This window comes from Microcebus murinus, chromosome 8, assembly GCF_040939455.1.
Source record: "Microcebus murinus isolate Inina chromosome 8, M.murinus_Inina_mat1.0, whole genome shotgun sequence".
Lineage (NCBI taxonomy): Eukaryota > Metazoa > Chordata > Mammalia > Primates > Cheirogaleidae > Microcebus > Microcebus murinus.
This window is the reverse complement of record NC_134111.1, coordinates 91,587,611-91,610,958: the sequence shown is the minus strand read 5'-3', so window position 1 is coordinate 91,610,958 and position 23,348 is coordinate 91,587,611. Positions and strand designations below refer to the sequence as shown.

Sequence of the window (23,348 nt, the reverse complement as noted above, 5' to 3'; positions counted from 1 at the left end):
ACTTCTAACAGTACTTCCTATGGTCCATGAGCCACCAGCAGCCAGCGGGATCTTTGGAAAATCTCTAGCAAACCATGTCGCCACACTGAGAATGAAGCCCAGACTCCTTACTGAGTTTGGGTCCTCTGATGCGTCCTAGAATGTCCTCTCAGATCTCAGTCTTGGCATTGCTCTTGCAGCATTCCCCAGCGACAGTCACCACCTTCTTGTCTCTCTAATACATGCTCACCACAGGGCTGTGGCAACTTTCGCTTTTTCCTCGAATGCTTTTCCCATGAGACCTTCACCTTTGCTGGCCCTTTCTTAGTTTGGGTCGTCACTCGGGTGTCTGTGCAACGCCTTCCTCGTCACACCTTCAGCCCCTTTTACGTCACATCACATCATTATTCTCCTGCTAATTCCATCCCTGCCATTAGAATGTGTGCTCCGTGAAAACCAGACCTTGTCAGTCATCTCTTCCCTGCATCAGGCACGTACATGCAGGTGCTCAGTGACACTGGATGAAAGAACCTTGGCAACACAAGACATTTCTCTCCCTTGTTCTCTTTTCTGATCTGGTTTTTAGTAAGTGGCACAAAGAGCACAGGAGCACTTGGGAATCTCTGCTAAGACAGGTAAGAGAATGTTCAATAAGGAGTTTGAAGGGATAAATTTCCTGGAGAAAAATGTTGTGTAGACAAGCCCATAACTTAGTCCCTTGGTAGCAGCCCCAGTGCTGGTAAGTGGTGGGTCTCAGACCCTGAGTTCTGTGATGAGCCCATACCCAACCTGGAAGGACAGAGACGGGTCCCAGACTTGTCTGCTGAAGAGCATTTGGAGCAAATTGGAAGTGACTTTGGCGATTATTAAAACATCTTAGTTTATTTCAGAATCATTGCATCTATCAGATCATGGGAACAGTATAGACTTGGAATTTTAAAGGTTTGAAAAGAGATGTGTTAAATCATTTTGTCTGGTGCCCTCAGAGGAAATCGAGGCCTAGAAACTGTAAATTGTTAAATGCCAGACTGGAATCCGGGTCTCTCCCTGCAGAGCCTAGTCCCTTCCCGTCCTTGGCGTTTCTGGGATTCACTTCCTCTACTTCTACAGATGTGTGGAATGGATTCTTGAGTGTGTTTTTGACAGGACAAGTGTAACCTTAACACAGCCTTGGGGAAAACAGCTATATTTTGTTCATGGAGGTGATCATCCACCTGCCAAAATTGTTACTGCTGTTTTCTTTTTTTTTTCTGGAGAAAAAATTTATGACTTCATCTTCCCCCTGCCCCCAGCCCCACCTGTTCAAATCAAGCCTCTTTGAGAATGATCCTGCCTCAGGGGTAGAGGAAAAATTTTTCTATTCTAATAAATAAAATGCAGATCTTCTTATGGTGTCATTTTTTCAGACACAAAAGTTCACTTTTGATGGCTGATTGGAAGGGGTTTTTAAATGATTTTCAACAGCTTTATGATGTACAGAAAGGAACAGCAATTAGTAAAGAGATAGCAAACTATGTTCCTTTAATCTAGATAGGTTATATCTTGGAAATAAAATCCTAGAAAAAGTTTTTGACTTCCCACGCCTTTTGTAATTATTTTTGAAGGTTGGTCTAGAGATCTGCTTGGAGTGACTAAATTTATGTGCATAATTTTTATGAATTTAGGTTGTTAGTAATATGTAGTTCTTTTGTGTTTGACGAGAGGCCTCATTTGTTCTTTTGCTTTCTTTAAACAATTCGGTTCTGGTTTCTATCTCATCCATACTTTACGAAGGGCAATTGTGCCACTTTTAGTTCCTTCATGACCCCAACACTTTCAGAACATGTCAGCATTGTGTTCTGGTCTTGTTTTTGTTATTATTAATATCGATTTTCCTCCTGATTGCTCATGTTTAATATTTGGGATGAGATATGGACAAAAGAGCAGATTATGACTTGATATTTCCGCTGCATCCTTGTTTGTGATTTACGATCTATACCTGGAAGAGATTTACTGACCTAACTGATAATCCTTCCCAATAAAAGAAAAAAATAACACACACTTATATGTCATCAGTGTGTGGCAGCTGCACCCAAAAGGGACAAAGAATTCATCCGTAAGCACTTTTGGCTTCTTGCCCTTTCTCCTGAAATCAAACTGTTGATAGAGAAAGCTGAAGCTGCTAAAGCAAATCCTCTAGAACCTCCCGGATCCCCCCAAGAGTGGGACCAACTCCACTTGCCACACGGTAAAGAGCATCTAGAGATGAAGGAGCCTTTTGTGTTTTGTAAGAGCAGATCAATGGAAGCAAAAAATCATCATAGTGCTTTGGAGTGGAGCCCTTAAATGAGCAGCTCCCTTCCCTTCCCTTTTGTGCATGGGGTCCTATAGAAAGCTCACAGGTGAGCCTGCCAAGTTGCTATGTCATCCTTGTCAAGGTGGGTGCAGATGAGCTCTCCACCGTCACGCTGCATATTTCTGCTAGCAATTTCAACCAATTTCTTGGGACAATGATCCATCAAGCTGATGAGCTAAGAATGCATCAAATAGATTTGCAAGCCACCCCCACCCCCGCACCCCCACCTTGCAGAATTGTAACTGAATCAGTGGGAGAGGGTGGGTTGGTAGCACTATTTTGTGTAATAGCAAGATCATCGTATGTCATCCCAAGTGTTTGGGCTCCTGGCCTTTGCTACCGTCCCTGGGACTTCCTCTGTACTGTACCAAAAACAGACAGTTCAAATTCCCTGTAAATTTCACTTGGTCTAGACTTGGTCTCTTCAGGGAACTCCTTGAGAATTTTTATTTTGTTCTCCTCAGGCATAAGAATGTTGCAATAGTCAAACACATATAAATGCTGGCAGAAAGTTATATAAAATCATTAAGGGACTACATGTAATACAAAAAACAGATGTTTAACCTGATCATATCTGTTCAATATAAATCACTTTTTTTATCATGTATACTCAGACTTTTAAAATTCTCTTCCAAAAAATTCTCAATACATATGACTAATTTTTTAAAATAAACCACAAGGGGACCCGTGATCAAAAACCTCAGCAGAGAATCATAATGCATGGCTAATAACCGTAACATTGGGGAATTCAGTCTTTTAAAGCTGTTCCTCTTTTTTTTTTTTTTTTAATTCTCAAGCTCCATCAACATAACAAAAAGGAGAGGCACACTGAGCAGTTATTACTCCAGTCATTTCAGCCGCATAAATCATGATTCCTGACAATTCAGGCTATAAAGTCGTTTGGATGACAATGACTAGCAACGCTGCTGGAGTTAATCAAATAATTATTTAACACGTGTTTCCCTTGGTCTGGTCCTGGCTTCAGAACATATTTCATTCTTTCCCAGTCTCACGTACGACCTTTATTTTTAAATAAAGAGCGAAACTAAGCAAGTAAAGGATATACATGAAGTTAATGACGGGAAATACTTATGTCTCCAAGTGGGCCGTGATCTCCCTAAAAAGAGAGTCCTTGTCTAAATCAGTGTAGTAAATACCCACTGTGCCTGCCACAGCAGACTGCTCTAGGTTGGCGGTCACTAACTATTATTTTAGCTTCTTCTGGGTGGAACCATCTTCCTGGCTAAACTCTTTTACTTCAGGTGATACTTGGGGGTCACCTATTCTTGCAGATGGTTTTATCTACAAGCAGACAGTCTGCGTTAGGTGCAGAGGAAAGATCCCCATAAATTTCTGCAGGTACCTCTGCCAGAGAGCACTCCTTAAGCTGTGAGTGGGAGCAGTAGCCTGCCCCCTCCCTGAAGACAACAGCTGCATATTCTCAGCCCCTTAGATCTTAGTATGTGCTCAATAAATAGTCACTCTCATTATTGCTATTACTATTATTATGTAGAAGCTTAATAAATGTTTGCTAAAACATGAATGGCCCAATGAATGAATAAGTACACATACCTAGTAATGGATGAAATTTTTACATAATGATGCTAATCTGCATAGACCCCCGTATTAAATTCAGCTGGGGTAGTGTGAGGAGTGGAAGAAAAGAACAGCTGCTTTATTCAGTGCTCTGACCTGCTATCTGTAATCAGTGGATGGGTAATGAGCCACTAGTCTTTATGTACCCCAAATATCAAAGAGTGAAGAAGACAATAGCAACTCATCAGAAAGCCTGAGCCTCTTGAAATGTCTTGGGTAATCAAGTTGGGTGTTAATGGTTCCTGATTTGCATGCCATGGCTGTGATTGATGTGCTATCTGTGGTGAGGATTGATAGTTTATATGGCAGCACTTATTTAAATCTTTCAAAAGTATTTCCAGATATTTTCAGTAATTTTACATTCAAATTAAAGGCAGGGATTAGTTTTTTAGCATGATTAAACGCTTTCTGCATTTAGCTCATCTAAAGTATTTGGTTTTCTTGGTTTTGCTTTGCATGGTGGTCATTTGTGATCTTTGGTTTTTATTAGTTTCCATTTCTAATATAAACTTCAACATATTAGGCATTAGGCAAACACATTACATCTTTTTTATGACCTTACAACATTGTCATAGGGGCATTCAGTTAAATTCTGCTCAATCCACTTGAATTTATATCTTCAACAGAATCAATAAATTAAAAAAAAACTTCAATTAATATTTCTTTGAGTGTTTATCAAAGAAAGTTGTACTCATTGTGATATGAAATTCAGGTATAAGAGAAAAAGGGGGAAAAACACAAAATATGTGTAGAGCTCTAGGGATTAGACTGTTTCCCTGAATTTATTGTCTTCTAAGGCACTATTGAAATCCACGATTTTCTTTTTTATGTGTAGCAAATTTTCAATGCTGGAAGTGGGAGAATTGGAACAAAGATTAGAACAGGAATAAAAGATCTTTAAGGAAATACATTTTTAAAAAATATATGTATATATATATATTGTGATTACAGGTTGCTACTGCTTTCTATTTTTAAATTGTCATCTCTTATCTAATTGAAATAATTTATTTATTTCTAATAATGCTCTATGTCACTTATGACAAATTCATAGTAGCTTCTACCTTAGACAAAACTTCAATGATCAAACTAAGTAAAAGTTTCTGTCAGCACTTTTGTCAAACCCAGCAGCAACCTCCGGGCTTCAGAACAGAAAGCATGATGCCTTTTTACTTGTCCTATCCATCATGTCCCTGTAAATTCAGAAGGCTCATTGCCTTTGTATGGAACCCTGATGAGAGAGGAGCCCAAGATTACCAGCCAGAGACAGGAGCTAGCAATCTTCACTCCCATTACCTTTACACATGTATGGGGCAGGGCTGCTTTTAGGCAAGAATTTCTGACAATGGAATTAGGTCTTGTAAATGTGCTGAGTCTCCTAATTCATTTGCTTCTCTTCGTCATCTAGTTGAACTTTGTTTACTTTGAAACCTCTACTGTTCAAGCTCGCTCCCTCCAAATTCACCAAATAGAAATAGCTCCTCGAATAGATTGTGTGTTTTAAAGGCAAGATGGGAAGATAGCAAGTTATCTATCTCTCCATTGCATACTTTTTGTTTATGTTCAATAATTTTTATGGATTTCATTTAGATTTAGCAGACTTTATGAATTTGTTTCTAGAGAATTTACTGCATCTTTTGTGAAAACTATCTATGTCTGACATTTTTAGAATTACCCACCTATTTATGGAATTATACTGTAATTCTGGACTTGAAAGAGCAAGTCAATTTTCAGCATGGTTTTTTTCTGTCCTTTTTCCCCTTGTCTGTGTTTCTGAAAGCTAGCTCCAAGGTAAGAGGGGAAACAATGGAACAAGAAGGAAGGTAGAAAATTGTAGCATGCTGGAGGAAGAAACCTCAAAGCCCAACCCAGTGATTTATTTAATTTTAAAAATTGTTTACATTTTTCAATAAAAATAAATTTTACCTGATACTCATCTTGCCTATGGTTACTAAATAAGCTGTGGATGCTATGAATTCAATCTTGGGTTTCTTCCTTGTGTTAATAACAGAGAAAATAAAAAAAATAATGGACAAGGTATCCTATAGTGTTTTAGAAATTATATTCAGTCTTATTTAAAAACAAAACAAAAAACCTGAGATTAAAAAAAAAAAACAACATGAGTTATTCCCATCTTTATCTCATGAAGCCAGTTACACCAGGTTATAGTAATATTACAAGTAATAATAGCAAGTTATCCTTTTAGTGAGTCACTAATACACACCACACACTGTGATTTATTCTCAAGTGGATTGTCCCATTGAATCACCATATCAGTCCTGCAGATGAAAAAAATTGAAATTCAGGGTGATAGTTTGTTCACACACCTAATAAATGGCAGGGCTAAGAACAAAATTCAGGTCTCTGTCACTCCAGACTGAAATTCAGGCCTTTTCCATTATGTGTCACCGTGCCCCTGCTATAAATTATTATGAAGCATAAAAAGAAATCAGACAGTGAGTATGAATGTTAGGTAGAAAACAACCAGTGATTTCTTTATAATTTATTTTTTGCTTTTGTCATTCTTACATTCTTGCTGTTGTTGATTATAAAACATCTCTGTTCTAAATATCTTAACCTTTCTAAATGGATATCTGTTATATTCCTTTATAAACTTGGTTGAGGTAACCAAAAAGGAAATATTTAAATTTATCTGAACCTTTTTGTCTTTACCATCTCCCCAAAAGTCGTTTTAAAATAATATCCCGAAGATACTAAAGACCAGCATCAGGTGAGAGTCCTCAAAACAACACAGTACATTTTTCCAAATTTCTCAGCTGTTGGACTAGAGAAAGTAAAACTTTGTATGAATGGGATAATTTTGAAAAGTAGTTTCTGCAGAGGGCAACAAAAATCCCAAAATAATTAAGTTTAATTACCTAGTAATTTTTAACATTCATCAGAGTTTATCGTCCTAAACTTACAGAAAACAGAAAAAGAGTGTTTTGAAATCAAACAAATGGGAATTAATTGTGCCATTTAATAAGTTGTGAAACATAGTATCAAAACCAGCAACGATGAGTTCACAGTGTTGATATCAGAGGACAACTTATTTGAGACAGTATTAATTTAGTAAGTTGTCTTTGAATTTTACAATGTAACCTTTAACATAACAGAGTTCTGTGTGCGAGCCCTGTCTCTTTTCCTTTTTCTTTTGGAGAAATTCATTTGTATAACAATATTCTATCCCAGGCTCTGTTTTATAATGTTGGGGGCACTGCAGGTGTACTTATATTGATTTGAAGAATAATTTAAATTTTATAAGGAACTCATTTATTCTTCATATTTCAAAAATGTCAGATTTCTGACATTTCTGAAGTTGGGAGTTGCCTCCTCCCAACTCCAAAACCAATTACTCTTCTCTTGATAATAATTTGGCCCATAGGGACCAGGCATGGTGACCAAGCATAGTGGCACACACCTGTAATCCCAGCACTTTGGGAGGCTGAGGTGGAAGGATTGCTTTTTGAGACCAGCCTGAGCAACATAGTGAGAACTGGTCTCCACAAAAAATAGATTTGCTGGGCATTGTGATGTGTGCCTGTACTCCTAGCTACTTGGGAGATGGAGACAGAAGGATTGCTTGAGCTTAGGAGTTTGAGATTTCAGTGAGCTATGATGACACCACTGCACTGCACTTCGGCTTGGGTGACAAAGTGAGACTCAACAAAACAAAGTGAAACAAAACAAAATACAGGCCCTATAGCATTTGGATTTTGGAAAAAAAGATGGGGTGGTTTGAGCTTATTTGAGACAAACTGCACTTTGATGCTTTTACTTAGAGATGGGTCTCTTTACAGTTTTGTAGTTGTTCTCAAAGTGTTGTCCCTGTGGACCAGCAGCATTGTCATTAACCTGGGAGTTAATAAGAAATGCAAATTCTCAGGCCTCACCAGGACATTTTAAGTTCAGATTGGGGGCCAGCAATTGGTCTTTTCATAAGTCTTCTGAGTTATTCTGATGTATGCTAGAGTCTGAGAAGAAAGATCAGAAGCTGCTGAGATTAGAAGTTTGGCACTCTACCTAAATTTGGATCCAAGTCATCTTCAGTCTAAAGGCTTTTCTTTAGTTAACTCTATGACCCAAACTAGACCTTAGGCCACACTTAGAGTAATCTAAGAGACCAGTCCCATCTTTCAAAGCTCTCAAACACTTTTTTTGTTTATGTCTTCATCCCTGACTTGAGGTTGGGAGTAAACCATCTTCACAGGCAGAACATTATGGCATCATGTGTTTATATCAGTCATCAATACAAAACATTTTGACTGCTGTTATAGTTGTTCCATGAGCTGATTGGCTCAGAAACCAAGGCTCAATGTTATTCTCTTATTTCATGGTTATTTCATGAACCATGAAAATGGTTCAAGCTCAAGATTTCCAGGGAAGAAAAACCCTAAAACAATGTAAATGTAAAATTAATCATAATATATAATTGCAGAAATTTAAGTGCCTGAAAGAAATTCCAAAAAGGGGATGCAGGAATGAATATCACCCAAATCATGCTACATCATTTAATCAAGGGGGAAAAAAAAAACACTTTAAAAATGGTTTTACTTATAATAGCACTGAGTCACATCAGTTTTTCCAGTAAGATAGTTGATGGAAAGTTTACCCTTTTGCAGCAATGGTAAAAAAGTGCTCTTTATTAAAATGTGTCATTCAAAACTCAGGGAGGCACTGCAGGGTAACAGAGATCAAGGAACTATGGATTCCAGACTTGATCCTGGCATAGCTATAAAGAGGAACTGTGGGCAAGTCATTTATCTCGAAAATGAACACGTCCAACTAGATCAGTGGTCAGCAAAATATGGCCCCAGGCCCATTGTGGCCAGCTACTGGTTTTTGTATGATTTGAGAGCTAAGAATGTTTTTTAGAGATGACATTTGCAATTGATTTAGTAATAGTGAACACTTTCTTTGAACCTCCATTAAATGAAATGTTCTCTCTCCAAGAAAAAATTCCATTCTCCTCATTAGTAAATCTGTATCACAAAAAAGGTAATTAATCACTATTATATTTTGAATTCTATCACTAAAGAAAATTGTGAAAATTATTTTCTTTCTTGTTCCATAAGTACCCTCATAATATCCTTGGTCTTCCTCTTGGGCTCTGGTTCTTTATAGAAATATTTGCCAATCCCTGGAGAAAATGATCTTTAAGTTTCCTTAAACAATAAAAATTTTAATGATTCTCAGCATATAGCAGTAAAACCAGTTGTGGAATACAGGTGATTTACACAATATGGATTAGCCAGAGTTTGGCCACATTTTGCTATTTGTGAGTTGACTAGAATCATATAAGTCCAACAACAGATCTGTAGCAATTGTCCATCTTCACCCTGTAGGTTTGAAAAGTAAAAAAAAGAGATCTGCACATATTGGTTCAAGCAGCATTGCCTGGGTTAGAAAATCAACCTTGCCTTGGGTAAATCTTTAGTCTCTCTGCCTCCGTTTTTCCATCTGTACTATGGAAAGTCTCTTAGTTAATGTTGATAGATTTCCCAAAGATGGCTAGGACTTCTACATTTTTACAAAAACTTCAAAGCGGCACCCTTTTTGACAGATATTTCCTATTTTTTATATTATTAATATAATAAATAGTCTGATAAGTGAGCAATTAATCAAAGAACTAATTCAATAATGGCTTTGATATTAAGTGGCTTTCATTAAGTGGCTTTCATTAAGTGGCTTTGATATTTCTAAAATAGATTCCTAAGCATACTAGATATACTGTATATCCAGTACACAAAAGGCAGAGATCTCCATCAAACCTGTTTGGAAGTGTGTACCTAATATCATGCCCACAAGATAAGGTTGGAGAGACATGTAAGCTCCCTTTGCCGAATATTCCTTGGGGACTAGTTTGCATAAATGGTTCAAATTCCCCGATAGTTACTGTCAGAATTTCAGTTTATACCTTCAGGAAACTCCATATTAAAACACAAATTTGTTACCTGGGGAGGTAATTTTTAACTAAATCCTCATTAATTAATGTCTATTTGTTAGAACTATAGCTCAAATTAGGTTTTTCAAGTGAGCAGTATTTCAGGAAAAAATGATATTCTTTGAGGTAGGCTCAGGGTAGGTTATGGGAACAGGTCCTTGGGTGATTGTGATGCGTCTCTCATCACATTCAGTGTCCTGCATTTGCAGGAGTGCACGTGTGTGCACACATGAGCACACACACAAGACTTAATGCTCTACTTTCTAGAGCAGCATTGCCCAATAGAAATATAACCCAAGCCACATAGGCCATTTTAAGTTTTTTATTAGGTCACTAAATATAAAATGTCCAATTTTGAATCAAAAGCGTAGTTTATTATATCTCAAGCAAGAAGCAGTGCAATTAATCAAAGTATGTGCCTAAACTATTGACACAGTTTTGCCATCTTAATGGTAGCGTGTTTATGCCAGCAGCGAGGAGGGCTAGAGAGCAAGTGTTGATGAAGTCACAAAAGGTGTTTTCTGCAGCTTGTTGAGAATTGAATATTTTTCCTTGCAAGAAGTGGTCCAATGCATGGAAGAAGGGGTAGTCAGTTGGTGCAAGGTCTGGTGAATACAGTGGATGACAGAGAGTTTCCAAGTTCAGCCTTTGTAGTTTGAGTAGCATTGTTTGTGGGACATGTGGTCAAGTGTTGTCTTGCAAGAGGATTGGCCTGTCACTATTGACCCAGTTCTGCTGCTTAATTACAAGCATCCTGACCATTTCATCCAACTGGTTGCAGTAGACATCCGCTGTAATTGATTGACCAGGTTTCATGAAGCTGTAGTGGGTAATACCAGTGCTGGACCACCACACAGACATCATTAGCTTTTTTGGATGAATATTTGGTTTTGGATTGTGTTTTGGCACTTCATCTTTATCCAACCATTGTGCTGAATGCTTGTGATTGTCAAAAAGAATCCATTTTTCATCATATTGCTTTTATGTTGTGACAGAAAAGAAAGGAAAGCTTTGAGGCAATTTCTCTTATGCTGCTCATATAATTCATGTGGTAGTCATCTATCCAGCTTCTTTACCTTGCTGATTTGTTTCAAATGGTCCAATATTGTTAGAATAGTGATGTCAAACGTTGCTGCTAATTCACGTGTAATTTGAGATGGATTCGCTTCCACTACAGCTTTCAGCTCATCTTTATCCAGCTTGGTCTCAAGTTGCCTGTGTGGCTCATTTTCAAGATTAAAATCACCAGGACAGAACTCCCCAGACCATCAACATACTGTGCCTTCATTACCTACATCCTTCCCAAGCACTTCTTTGGTATTTTGAGCTATCTGTGCTGCATTGGTTGCACCAAGGAACTCATATTTGAAAATAACATGAATTTTTGACTTGTCTATGGTTTTACAAAAGTTTCTCTAAAAAAATTTGAAAGATAATCACAAGCCAAAATGTGTGTTCGAAAGACTTAGGATATACCTACACAATAAAAATAAAACAAGAAGTGTGAAAGTGAAATCTCAGAGGTATCAACTGTAAAACTTAGTACTTGAGGAATTCAGACATTTCATACATAATAACTTAATAGTGACCACACTGAAAAATAATTTTGTAAAAAGGTAAAATTAAATGTAATGATATAATTTCTTTAACTTTATTCAGAATATCATTGCTTTCAATATGTAATCAATATAAAATTTATTAATGAGATGTTTTACTTGTTTGGGTCTTGGAACCACCTCCACATCCCAGCCCCTCCATTATATCCTAGCCACGTTTTTGCTGAAGGGTAGTCCTAACCCTGTGCAACTTAAAAGTATGTATATACAAACCTTTAGAAGAACATAAACACTGGAGTTAGATGCTGTTAACTTCACCACTGAACTGTGTGACCTTGGGAAAGTGACTTTAAACCCTCAGTTTCTTCATCTGCAAAATGGGAATAGTGATAGTCCCTCAAGTTCACAGAATTAATTGTGACGATTGAATGAAATAATGCATGCAAATACAGTAAATACTCAATGGATGCCTGATATTTGTCATCACAATTGCTATTAGTAGCTATTTGTACAAACTCAATTGGTTAAGAAATGAACTATAAAGACAATCAAGTGCTATCAGTCTTTCTATATTTCTCTAAAAAAATCACCATAACCATCTACATAGGATATCTTCTAAAGAGTAAGTATAATCAGCTCATTAAATTGGACACTACACCTTCATGTACACACATCTATACACCAAGAAATCCAAAAGATGCTCTGCTACTTTTAAAAACATTTTTGTCTTTAACTAAATGTAATTATATATACGTATTCTACAAGGAAACTCTACTGAAGACTATCTTCAAATGCAACCTTATTATGGTAGTGGGTGAGCCAATGAAAGAAAAGAGTTTTTCTTCCTCCTCCATAACCTCCACCTTCTTGTTTTATTTGAAGTCAGCAGAAAGAACTAATTAAGGCAAAGCTAAAGGAATTGAATGCGAAGTTTGTATCGCACATGTGAACTAATTTTCTCACAATGGCATATTCAGGGGGCCAAGTAAGGGGCTCATTCATCTGGTCCCTCATCTAAGGAAGCCTCCCTGGAAAGAGGGAAGGAGAAAGATGTTTCTGGAGCTTGCACTTGGGACTGTTCTCTAGACTGGCTTACCAAACCATTAGTATTCAGAAATACAGCGTTAACAGTTCTCACTTAAAAGAGAATGATGGGAAATAATAACACGTGTCAGTGCTTGTAATGCCAAGTACATCTTTCACAGGGGTTTTGCTTAGAATGAAAGAGGTAGTGAAAATTTTAAGATGTAAGTAAGTGGTGAATAAATGCAGAATGTACTTACACATTTATGCACCAGATGCCAGAAGGCTGTGCACCACACAGAGCAAAGAAATGTACTGAACCATCAATTTAGTAGGTCATTTGGACTGTAGGCAGCGAAATGGTTGTGTGCATGAAAAGCCACTACTATATTTTGAGAGAGCCTTTCTAAGAATCCTGAAATATTAATAACATGGTCTTAATGTGGTTGAAGACAAAAGAATGTGTTAAGGGTAGCAAGGGCTGCCGAGAATAGCACAATGACAATTTTGTATTTTCTGCTTGCGCTTGTAAAAGCAAGAGGAAAAGAGTAAAAATAGTCAGCGTGTTTAAAGAACAGCAGTCTTCAATTTTCCAAATTGGTGTAAAAGTCTGTGTTCCTAAATGAACTCACATATATTTTGTTATTGGTAGTATATTAATACTAGCATTGAGGAAAAATAGAAAAAAAATATATAAGCTTGCATATGTATTTGTGCTTAAATTCACATAATATATACCCCGAATTTTTGCACTTTAAGAAATTTAAAGAAATTAGGAGAAACATTTTCCAATTTGATTTTTGTGAACTATGAGTTTATTTTTTAACTGGAAGTAGTCACATAAGAACAGAAGTTGAGGAAACAGCAATGCTTTTTTTTTTTTTTTTCTTACAAGCTTTTCAAACGCGATGTTTTGACATTGCAACGATCAGTCATTGGCCAATTTTTTCCATCGCAGATCTCCCACTCTCACTGTGAGTTTTTAGATTTTGATGCTTGATGAAGTGGAGGTGCCCAGGAATCAGTCAGTAGTAACATGCAGCGTTTTCCTCAAACATTCAGATGTGAAGAAATAAAAGCAATTTGCGCCTTCTTGGCAGTTCTAACGGGAGATGCCACAAGTCACTTTTGTCAGCTAGGACTCACTGAGTGCCAGGTGGGACCCAGTGGGTTTGCGTTTGTGTTCAGAGACTCGTTGTGTTTGATGTGGGAAGGCCAGGCGACCCCCAGGGCTTCTTCCTGCCTAAGCAGGGGTTTCTGATTTTAATCGAAACCCTGGGGCCATCTTAAGCATGACCAAAGAGCACCTTGCAAGTTGAACCTTATCTAATTATGCAATGTGTATAAACTTGAGACACATAAATCTCAGCCATCAGAGCAACTTGTTTTTCTAAGATGCTCCGGTCCAGTGAAAGACGAAAGCAAAAATAAGGGAGAGATTGATCTCCGAGCACTTTTATTGTCGGTGCTCCACACGTCATAAACTTCTGGCTCGTTAAAGGAAATTCCATAAACAACTTTAGTTAATAAGAGTGAAGTAACTGTATGCCTTTCTGAGCTCCTGCTAAACTCCCTTTCCGCTTGCCATTACAAGCGTATGATTAAGAAAATGCCAACAGGATATGCAAGTGAGAGGAACAGACTCCAACTGGAAGCCATACCGATTCTTGATGGAGGGGAAGCAGTGGAGGGATTATGGCCAGATCTCCACAGAGAATCAAACAGCTGTGTGGATCTCTTTGTATCTACTCATTTCAGTAAGATCTGCTGGGTTGCTAGCATGGTTGGTTTGTTCTGGTGGCCAGACCCATGAAAAATGTCTGATGGGTCCTTCCTCCAGCTGGTGTTTCTGTGATACACACCTCCTAAGGACGTGATAAATAGAATTGAGAGTGAATCACGCTGCAGAGATTGTGGGCAACTGTCACATTCCCTTTTAACCTCTGGTGTCATGGAATAACTTTCTTTTTAATGGCCTTGGTCTCTGTGGGTTTAATACTCATGGTGTTGGTCAATTTTTATTTTAGGTTGAGACAGATTTGGGAGCTGACCATGAAAGGCATAGGGCAAGAAAAAATAAGAGAAGCAAGGCCCTAGTCATTATTTTTTATTATGAGTTTTCACCAAATTAGTGAGTTTTTCCACATTAGGAAAAGTAGTCCTCAGTGTCAGTATGATGTTTATGAAGATGAAGTCATGGAAAGCATGTCAGGTGCACAAAGAACTATATGGCCCATGTTCCCCGCACCGGCCTCTCGGGAGGTGTGTGCATTGCGGGGGACGGGTGCTGAAAAATTGGAGACGGGGGAAAACCAGGAGTGTTTCATTAACTTGAAAATAAACACAAAGTATTTGCTGCTCAAAAAAAAAATTTCTTTAGCATATTGTATTTCAGAATCTACAGTTGGTGGCTTTTATGGTTTTGCTCTGAAACGGTGACCTGTGCCTTACAAACTCTTAGCTTTTCTTACTTGGTCGCTTTTGTTGGTTTTTTGATTTGGTTCTTTCTGTAGCTGTAATTAGGAAATAATCACCAACCAATTTTTTTGTTAGCACTTGGATACACTTCCAACTGGTTGGTTAAGGACCACACTCTCAAATTCCATAGGCATGTGGCTAAGTATACAGGCTTTGAGGGCAGAACACTTGGGGTCTATGCTAGTTCCCGATGGTTACCAGATGCATGGTCTTGCGCTGGTAATTAACTGCACAGAGTTGAAATTCCTCATTTGTAAGGTAAAGATAGCGCCTATGAAAAGGAATGTTGTAGGGACTAAACAGCACGAGGCTATAAAGGGGACTGACACATAAAAAGGTGTTCAGTAAACTTTAACTGTGATTTTACTTGATGCCACCAGTTTTAAGAAAATCTCTTCCATAGGGCTCCGTGTCACCTGACCAGGAATGTTAATGACCCTTAAAGCGTGACTATAATCAGTTAATGTTTTGGGTTACTTTACTTGCATCTCAAGATGCTTGATCACTAATGACTAGCAAAAAGTCTCTTCCTTCTTCTGAGTTAAGGAGGTGGCTTCGGATTTTGCTCTGCTGGATTCTCAGGGTGGTTTATATTTATTTGTTTGTTCTCCTTCCCTGCAGCTTGCAAAATTGGATATTACAAGGCTCTCTCCACGGATGCCACCTGTGCCAAGTGCCCGCCTCACAGCTACTCTGTCTGGGAAGGAGCCACCTCGTGCACCTGTGACCGAGGCTTTTTCAGAGCTGACAACGATGCCGCCTCCATGCCCTGCACTCGTAAGTTGTGTGCTTGTCTTCCGTTTCTGCGACGCCAACGGCTTTCGTTACCACCTAGCAGGGCCCTCCCGAGGTCTTCTCCCAGGATGATCATGCAGAGGGCAAATTAGATCAACATGCATCTTTTCTCTGTTCTAGTAAGGGAAATGCTCATAAAAAAAGAGGATTTTTTGTTGTTGTTTCTGGTTGCCTTCAAAATGCACAGCTGCCAACAGACTACTTGGTGGAGAGGAGATTGAGTGTTCAGAGCTGAGACTGGAAATGGTAAATGGATTTACCATCGCATGAGGGAAGCCGGACAAGTGCAGGAGAAATAGTAGACGGCAGGGTTTAGGAATGTGGTTTCAGGGGCAGCTCAGTGCGCGCTGAGATCATCGCTGGCATTGTCATTACACCTCTTCCATCTTTCCTCATAGTTTTGTATTCATAACCCTTAGGCTCGGATCCTAATAAATGCTTGTTTCATGATAGGCACTTAATAAATGCTGGGTTAATGAATAGATGAGGTGGGCAAGCTGGATATGATGTGGGTGGGGAGTTTGGGGGGAGTCCAGAAATCTCTTCTCACATTTTATATGGACAATGTTCCCAGGTGTTGCCATTCCTTTCATGTATACTCTGGGCTTCACAGACCCTGCAATGGCCATGATTTTGACCAGAACAGGGAGCTGTGGGGCCAGGCCTCCCACCCACAGGTTCCCAGTAGGTGAGTCTGTGTTTGGTGGGACAGCCTAGTGGTTCAGTGCACAGACAGACATTCCACAGGTTTTGTGTTTGTTTTCCAGCTCGCTGTTGAGTAGTTGGGTAACTATTTAGCCATGTAAGTCTCAGTTTTCTCACTTGCAGAATGGAGTTAATAATAGTACCTCCTTTATGGCTGTTGGTAGTCAACAACCTCAAGTTGTTATATGCTATGTAAAATGTGTAAGATGACGCTATTTGGTGTATTTTAGCTTTTACTGTTATTAAGACTATTATTATTTTGTTTCCTAACTACTACAAACAAACTTCATCTTGGCTGGCTTGTAGCTAACATCACTGCAAATAAAATTTTTTTTCTAGTTTTTGAGGAGTTAGAGCTGCTGTGAGGCCATTGTCTAGTGCAGTCCAGTGTCCCCTTTAAAAGGAGTGGGCAGACAGATTCCAGGTCTATTCTGAATCTGTACTGAAATTGCCAGAACCTCTTGCAAGTGACAATAATAATAATGACAATTTTATAATTATGCCCAGGTAATATATCAGGCACTTTCAGTAAATAGTGTCACATGGTTCATATGATAACAAATCAGTAAGGTAGATATTATCTTCATTTTGTAGACAAAGCAACTGCAAGCTCAGAGGTATTAAGGAGCATGCCCAAGACCACACCTTACCTTGGACAAAGCTGTATCACCTGAAAATTCACATAGTTTTTATTACTGGGAGGTTCTCTGGTCCACTCTCTCAGGTTAAGCATAAGCATCCAGAATTAAGGAGAATCTGGGATCAGCCTTAGGTGTAGATATAAATAAGCAAGGATTTCTTTGCTTTCTTTTTTTTTTCTGTTCCTCCCGTAGACTAAGTACTTTCTCAGGATGGCCACTTTGGTTTGACCTGCTCAGGTCCCAATCCTTTGTCTTTCCAGTGTAAATAATTTTATGCTATGTTCCATTTTCTGTGACTGGGTTTAATAATAAACTTCCATCTCTATCCATACCCACTACCAACAACTCCCTAATTGTGGGAATTTAGGGCACAATAGCAAACTCAAGGGGAAGTATTTGGGGCTGACATTTTGATTATTGCCCTCTATTTGCACCATGCAGCTCACCACCTATTTTCCATGCAGACAAAACATTCTTTAGGTTGGGATTTGATTGTGTTATAAATGTCATGAAATTTATCTTTGATGGTAGTAGGGCCTGGCTCTTTCTCCCAGGTGTTTTTCAGTCTTGTGATTCTGACCTGTTGTCTAGCATTCTAGGGGGCCATGTGCCAACTACTTCATTACTGAATCTTGCTGCTTGGGAGTTCAGGGAACCTCCAAAGATGGTCACATGCCTGTGTTACTGAAACATCTGCCACATGTGCAGTAAGGATGTGGTAGTTGAACCCTTGGAATTTTATTTCTGTGAAAAAAAAATGTTAGCTTGAGGATGCAAAGGGGAAAAAAGAAAATATTGATTTTAGCATATGAATGGACCAAAAAGTATAAAAATTCAAGTAATTTTTACATTTTTCAGAGATTGTTTTCAACATGGTTAAGGGAAGAGGACTGGTGGCTTTTTGCATCATTGATAAAAGATCATAAAAATACCGATGCAATAATTTATCATTTTTCTCCTGCTCTTGGAACTTCTTCTCCTACACTTCACTACGTTAAGGTCTACCTCAGGGTCACTACTTCAGGAGCATTACTCTGATGGTTATTGCACCCCCTGATTGACACAGTGCTTCAGTTAAGAGGAAACAAAGTGCTGATGGCAACACCACACAAACTTGCCAGTCAGAAAGCCTTGGCTCTAACCTTTCACCAAGTTGGGGACATTGAGAGGGTGTTTAACCTCTCCAAGCCCCAATCTCCTCATCTGTGAAATGGAATTTTCACTAGTTACTTCCAAGGTTGTTTTCAGAAGTAAATGTGAAAACATTTGCAAAGGTCTGGCATGTCGTAGGGATTCTAATAAATCTAATAAATATTTGTTCTCTTACTTTTTAAGCCCCAGATGGTCACTTCCTTCCCCAAACTATCTCCGCAGCAGGTTGACAATGTATCTCATTGCCTCTTGAGGTGATTTTCACCCTTGACTGCATAATTAAATTACCGGATGCTGCCCTGCACCCCGGGATCTCTGGGGGTAGGACTTAGGCATCATCAGTATTTTCAAAAGGTGGCCTGTTAATTTCATTGAACCATTGTATAGATAAGTGGCTTAGGCCACTTATCTACAAAACTGAATTTTTGAGTTTTGCTTTTTTCTTTAACTTAAACATTAACTACATAAGTCTCTTAAGACCCTCTTTGAGATAAAGATAATCAGGGTAGTGAGCGTACTTTGCTAGTAGATTTAGTGGTAAGTCAGGCAGCAGAATTGGACTCTTAATTTTTAGTCTATGGCTCTCCCGCTCCTTCTCCCTTCCTGTTGAACATAGTGGACCTGCACCATCCAATACAGTAGCTAGCCTCTTGGCACATGTGGCTATTTAAATTTAGAGTCATTTACATTAAATTCAAATTCAGGTATTTATCTAAGCTTGCCATATTTCAAGGTTTCAAGCCATATGTGGCTAGTGGTGATTACTATACTGGACAGCACAGCCATGGCATGTTTCTGTTATCACAGAAAGTTCTATTGGACGTCATTGTCGTGGACATCACAATAGAGAAGAGAGTGGGAGTTTCTCAAAGGACCTCTTGTTCAGGTAACCCACAGCGTAGCCCTCCCCACTCGCACCCTGCCCCCGCTTTATCAGATTCTCTTGACAAGACGTGGGGATGGAAAGGAACGTAAACATCAGGGATCCTTTCAAACTGATTCCAGCCTCTAATCAATTCTTACCAGTTCGTTAAGCCAGGTGACAAACCCAATTCCCCTGTGCTGACAGCCATGATAATCAGGCACCTTCTTTGTTCATTATGCTGTCTTTAACCCCAGCATTCTTATGCGGCCCTGCATTTAGTGATCGCTCACTGTGACGGCACACTAATGAAGAAATAAAACACACTATCTGAGACTCGTTCTTCTAGCCAAAGAGAGACTGTGCTCCACTGGCTTGTAAAATCAGGTTTTTGTTCACTTGGAGAACGATTAGACCAGGTGAATACAAGTAGCATTGGCTAATTTAGAAGGAAAAGCCTAGGAAATTCACACCATCTACGTTGCTGGAGGACTTAAGAGAATTTAGAGTAAATAAAGTTTATCTTTGAGAGTCCTTTTGATGGAGCCTGTGGTCAGGTTAACGTAAATGGCTGCCTGTGAGACGGACACGGATGTTTCCATGGAAGCGTCTTCTGAGTGTTTCCAAGAAAACAGCCCATACCTGTTTGGGATAGGCCGTTTAGGAAAACGCCCCTTAAACATTGATGTGTATAAAAATCACCTAGGGATTAGGAGGACAGAGGTTAGGCTGAGCTTCTGTGTTTCTACCAACTTCCCAGGTGATGCTAAAGCTACGCATGTGTCAACCAGCTTTGGGGACCAAGCAGGTGAATTCTCTATCTGATGACTTGGCAGGAGACAGGCCATCCTCTTTTTCTGTGCCTGTGACTTCCAGGACTGTTCTTCAGCTCACTGGGCGACTCTTGAAAGATATTTCAAGAATTCTGAACACTGTCCATTCATGGAAATTAAATACATCATTTGTCTCCTACAGTATGAAGAAAATCCAAGCTGGATGGTGTCACATAACCAAATGCACTCACCATGGAATTTTCCTGGTTTGTTTTTGTTGTTGTTGTTTTTCTTCCAGAAGCCTAAGTTATTGTCAGAGAGTAGAAATATAAGTGTTCGCTTCAGTCAACAGGCTTTTCTGGCAACACTGCCAACAGGACAGACACCAATACTTCTAGATACTCAAGGATGCCATTCAAGCCCATGATGGAATTTTGATTTCGTGAATCGTTTCTTAACAGGAATTTTGATGTGACTTTTATTAATGAAATTAATGTCCTTTAACTGCAGATAACCAGCCTCTTCCTCTTTCTCCTTATGTTTCCCTTTCCCATTAGTCTGGAACGTAGTTGGGCAGTCAGCCCGGTTGGGAGTGTTCACCTGCAAGCCCGTGCAGGAAGACTTGTGAGCGCCTTAGTCATTTCGTTGCTTGTGCAAGATGATTATAGTGAGAAAGGTCTTCTTTTCCCCCACTGAGAGGCTGAGCCTATACTATATTTAAGGCAACTTTTCAACCCTTTATTGTCTTGTGAAATGTGCTACAAAAATGCCTTGTAAAAGGTAATGCATTGGCTTTGTATATCTAGAAAAACGTAGATAATTTGTTATTTTTGTCACCTTTACTCCTGAGCACTATTACCAGAGCGATTTTCCATATTTTTCAATTGGAAATCTGTCCTTGTGCATTTGGTTGCTCTTTATTTAACTTGTTTGATGAAACTTATTAGAGCCTCAGGATTGGGAGTGCCCCGTAAATGAGAGATTATTATTTTAGATTGCCAACTTGAAGGGCCTTCACAATCTGTCTCCAAGTAAACGGCCTTGAATAATTCAGTCAGCTGTGCCAAACAAACAAAGAGTGATTGATTGATACTTAGACATGGTCTAAAATATTCCAAAATTGCAGCTTTTAAGACAATTTATACTAGAAGAGCTTAGAGCTAATGAGGGTAAATTCACCCAGATTCTAGGATGAAAGATCCTGATTTGAAAAAGCTCTCTGCAGGTTTAGGTTATCAAGAAATTGAAATAGCCAAGTTCCAAACAACAAACATCACTTACTTTGTCTTTACATTTGCCTTTTCTAATTGAATTTAGTGTTCTCCTGTATTTCCTCCAGAAAGTGTATTGTTTTAAAATTACCATTTCAGTTCTATTACTCAGAGCCCTCGCTTCTAATGCTTTCTGACAGTTATCAACATAATGAACCATAATGAAATGATGGGCAATCTTCAGTGGAAACCCAACGTCTATTCCGTTGGTCCTGTGTGGCTGTGTTGTTAAAATTTGAATGCACATTAAAATAACATCATCCTTACTTGTTTCCAAGGTCAGGAGAAAAGAGGGACTCTTTCCTTTTTTTTATTTTTTTTTAAGTGCTTTAATTTTGAGAATCTCACATCTATTTTCAAACAACCTCTTGAAGATGCTCCTGATGTTCGATCTGATTCTCTATCCCAAAGGTTTACACGCTTAACAGTCTGGCTAAGGGATTTGGGGAGGGAGATCTAGAGTGAGGCTTTGATGTATAAACCATAGGATAAAAGGCAGCCTTCAATTTTCAAGTAAACTACCTTTTTTCCCATCTGAAAGCATATTTCTTTTTTGCTTTAGAGCTGCAAGTAACTAATAATGTAATTATGGGGGAGGGGTGCATTTCTATGAAATAGGTCAGTGAAACTTCAGTTAGCTCTAGAGAAAGACTAGTTAGTTGAAAAGGGAGAACCAGAGAGCCAAAGATTCCCAAAGTATCATTCATGAAAGTATTTCAGAGGATCCCTTGGTTGCATTTTATTATCCATGCAATCCATCATTTTTATGAACATATTTTTATGAAAACTGTTGAATCCAAGATTTCTAGGGGAATTTCTTATTTCATGTCATTTATCAAATTTGCAATGTCATAGTGTAGTTTCATACCGCATTCCATTTGTCACCGGATGAAAACTCAAATTGAGATACCAACTCCCCCATTGCCAGATTATGTGGTTAGTTTTCAGTTCAGAACATATGGTCCTACTGCCTGTTAGCTGATAAGCTGGCTGATGTGTCTGTCCCCTGGACTGTACAGACTGATCAAAGCAACCAAAGACATTTTGACAAGTCATATGCAGCCTTCAACCTAGGTTGCTGCTTTAATTAGATCTCAATAGTTTAAGGGTTGACATTAGTTAGAGAATAAACCGCATCCTCGTTTCTTTCTTTTGGATTGCCTGTCAGCATTTTAACTACCAGTAGGAAAAATACCTTGTGGAGAACCAAGTACATGATTCTTCTTTGAAGACAATTAGAGATACAGGGAGAAAAGTCCCCAGCTGAGCTTCATGGAAGGCACTAGATGGACACCAGGTTGATCACTTGTCATTGGTTGTTTGCAAAATTTTTAAAAATTCATGATATTTCATAAAGATTTGGTGTCCTCTCATTGATTTTTTTTTTTCAAAAACAATGCTGTTTTAGTCTCCTCTTTCCTCTTCAACATACTTCTCGTTTTATAGGGATAAATAATCCCATGTGGATTCAACTGGAAAATGTGTATGTTTGGGGAACACTAATGTATGCCCAAATGAGAGGCTTGAATAATCTGCCAGGGCCATTTAGCCAGGTTATTACAATGTTTCTACCGCCATGAATAATTAAGAGTGGCTTGTCATCCACCGAGCCCCATCATTTCTGGATGGCGTTTTTGACACTATTCATGGAAGTCATACAGTGGATTTCCGCAGCATGCTTCTATGAAACAAGTCAATTATACATATTTTCTGAGATCCCCTGGGGTGAGAACTGGCTATCTTCTTTGCTATCAGCATTCAGATTTTTCTCTCATAGTTGACTCCACACATTATCTAAAACCCAGCAAAAGATGAGCTCAGGGAAGAGTCTGTTGCAGAGGTATAATTGCCCCTTGCCTTCCTCCTGTGATCTTCCACCCAGAAAATGAACCTTTAACAAAAACTCCTAACTACTGTCTTGCATGGAAGGTAAGAACCAGGCAGAGAAGACAACCCAACTAAGAAAGAGCACCGTCCCGGAGGTAACGCAAGCTAATCATCTTTATCATAAAGGGCGGGGAAGCTAAGAGAAATTGAACTCTTGGGTAAATTGAGAAAGTTGAAAACTTTCCACCCTGTTCCAAAAAAGAATTCATAGTTATGCTTCCTTATTTTCTTTAAATCATTTATATCACTGTGAAGGGGGGAGGGAGGTTGTTTAGCCTTGGAGGTAGGATTTCTGACCATAGCTTTGCAGGTATTGGCTGTGTTCGTTTGAGTGAGTTGCTTAACTTTTATTAT

General features: G+C 38.8%; 1 protein-coding gene across 2 annotated transcripts in view; it reads left to right on the top strand.

Moving 5' to 3' along the window:
• The window catches only part of EPHA4 (EPH receptor A4), a 136,560-nt gene that overhangs the window by 48,104 nt on the left and 65,108 nt on the right, over window positions 1–23,348 (top strand). For both annotated transcript variants that reach the window (XM_012741936.2, XM_012741937.2), the window contains exon 4: window positions 15,530–15,685. In XM_012741936.2, coding sequence (XP_012597390.2) covers window positions 15,530–15,685 — 156 coding nt within the window. The remainder of the gene's footprint in view (window positions 1–15,529; window positions 15,686–23,348) is intronic.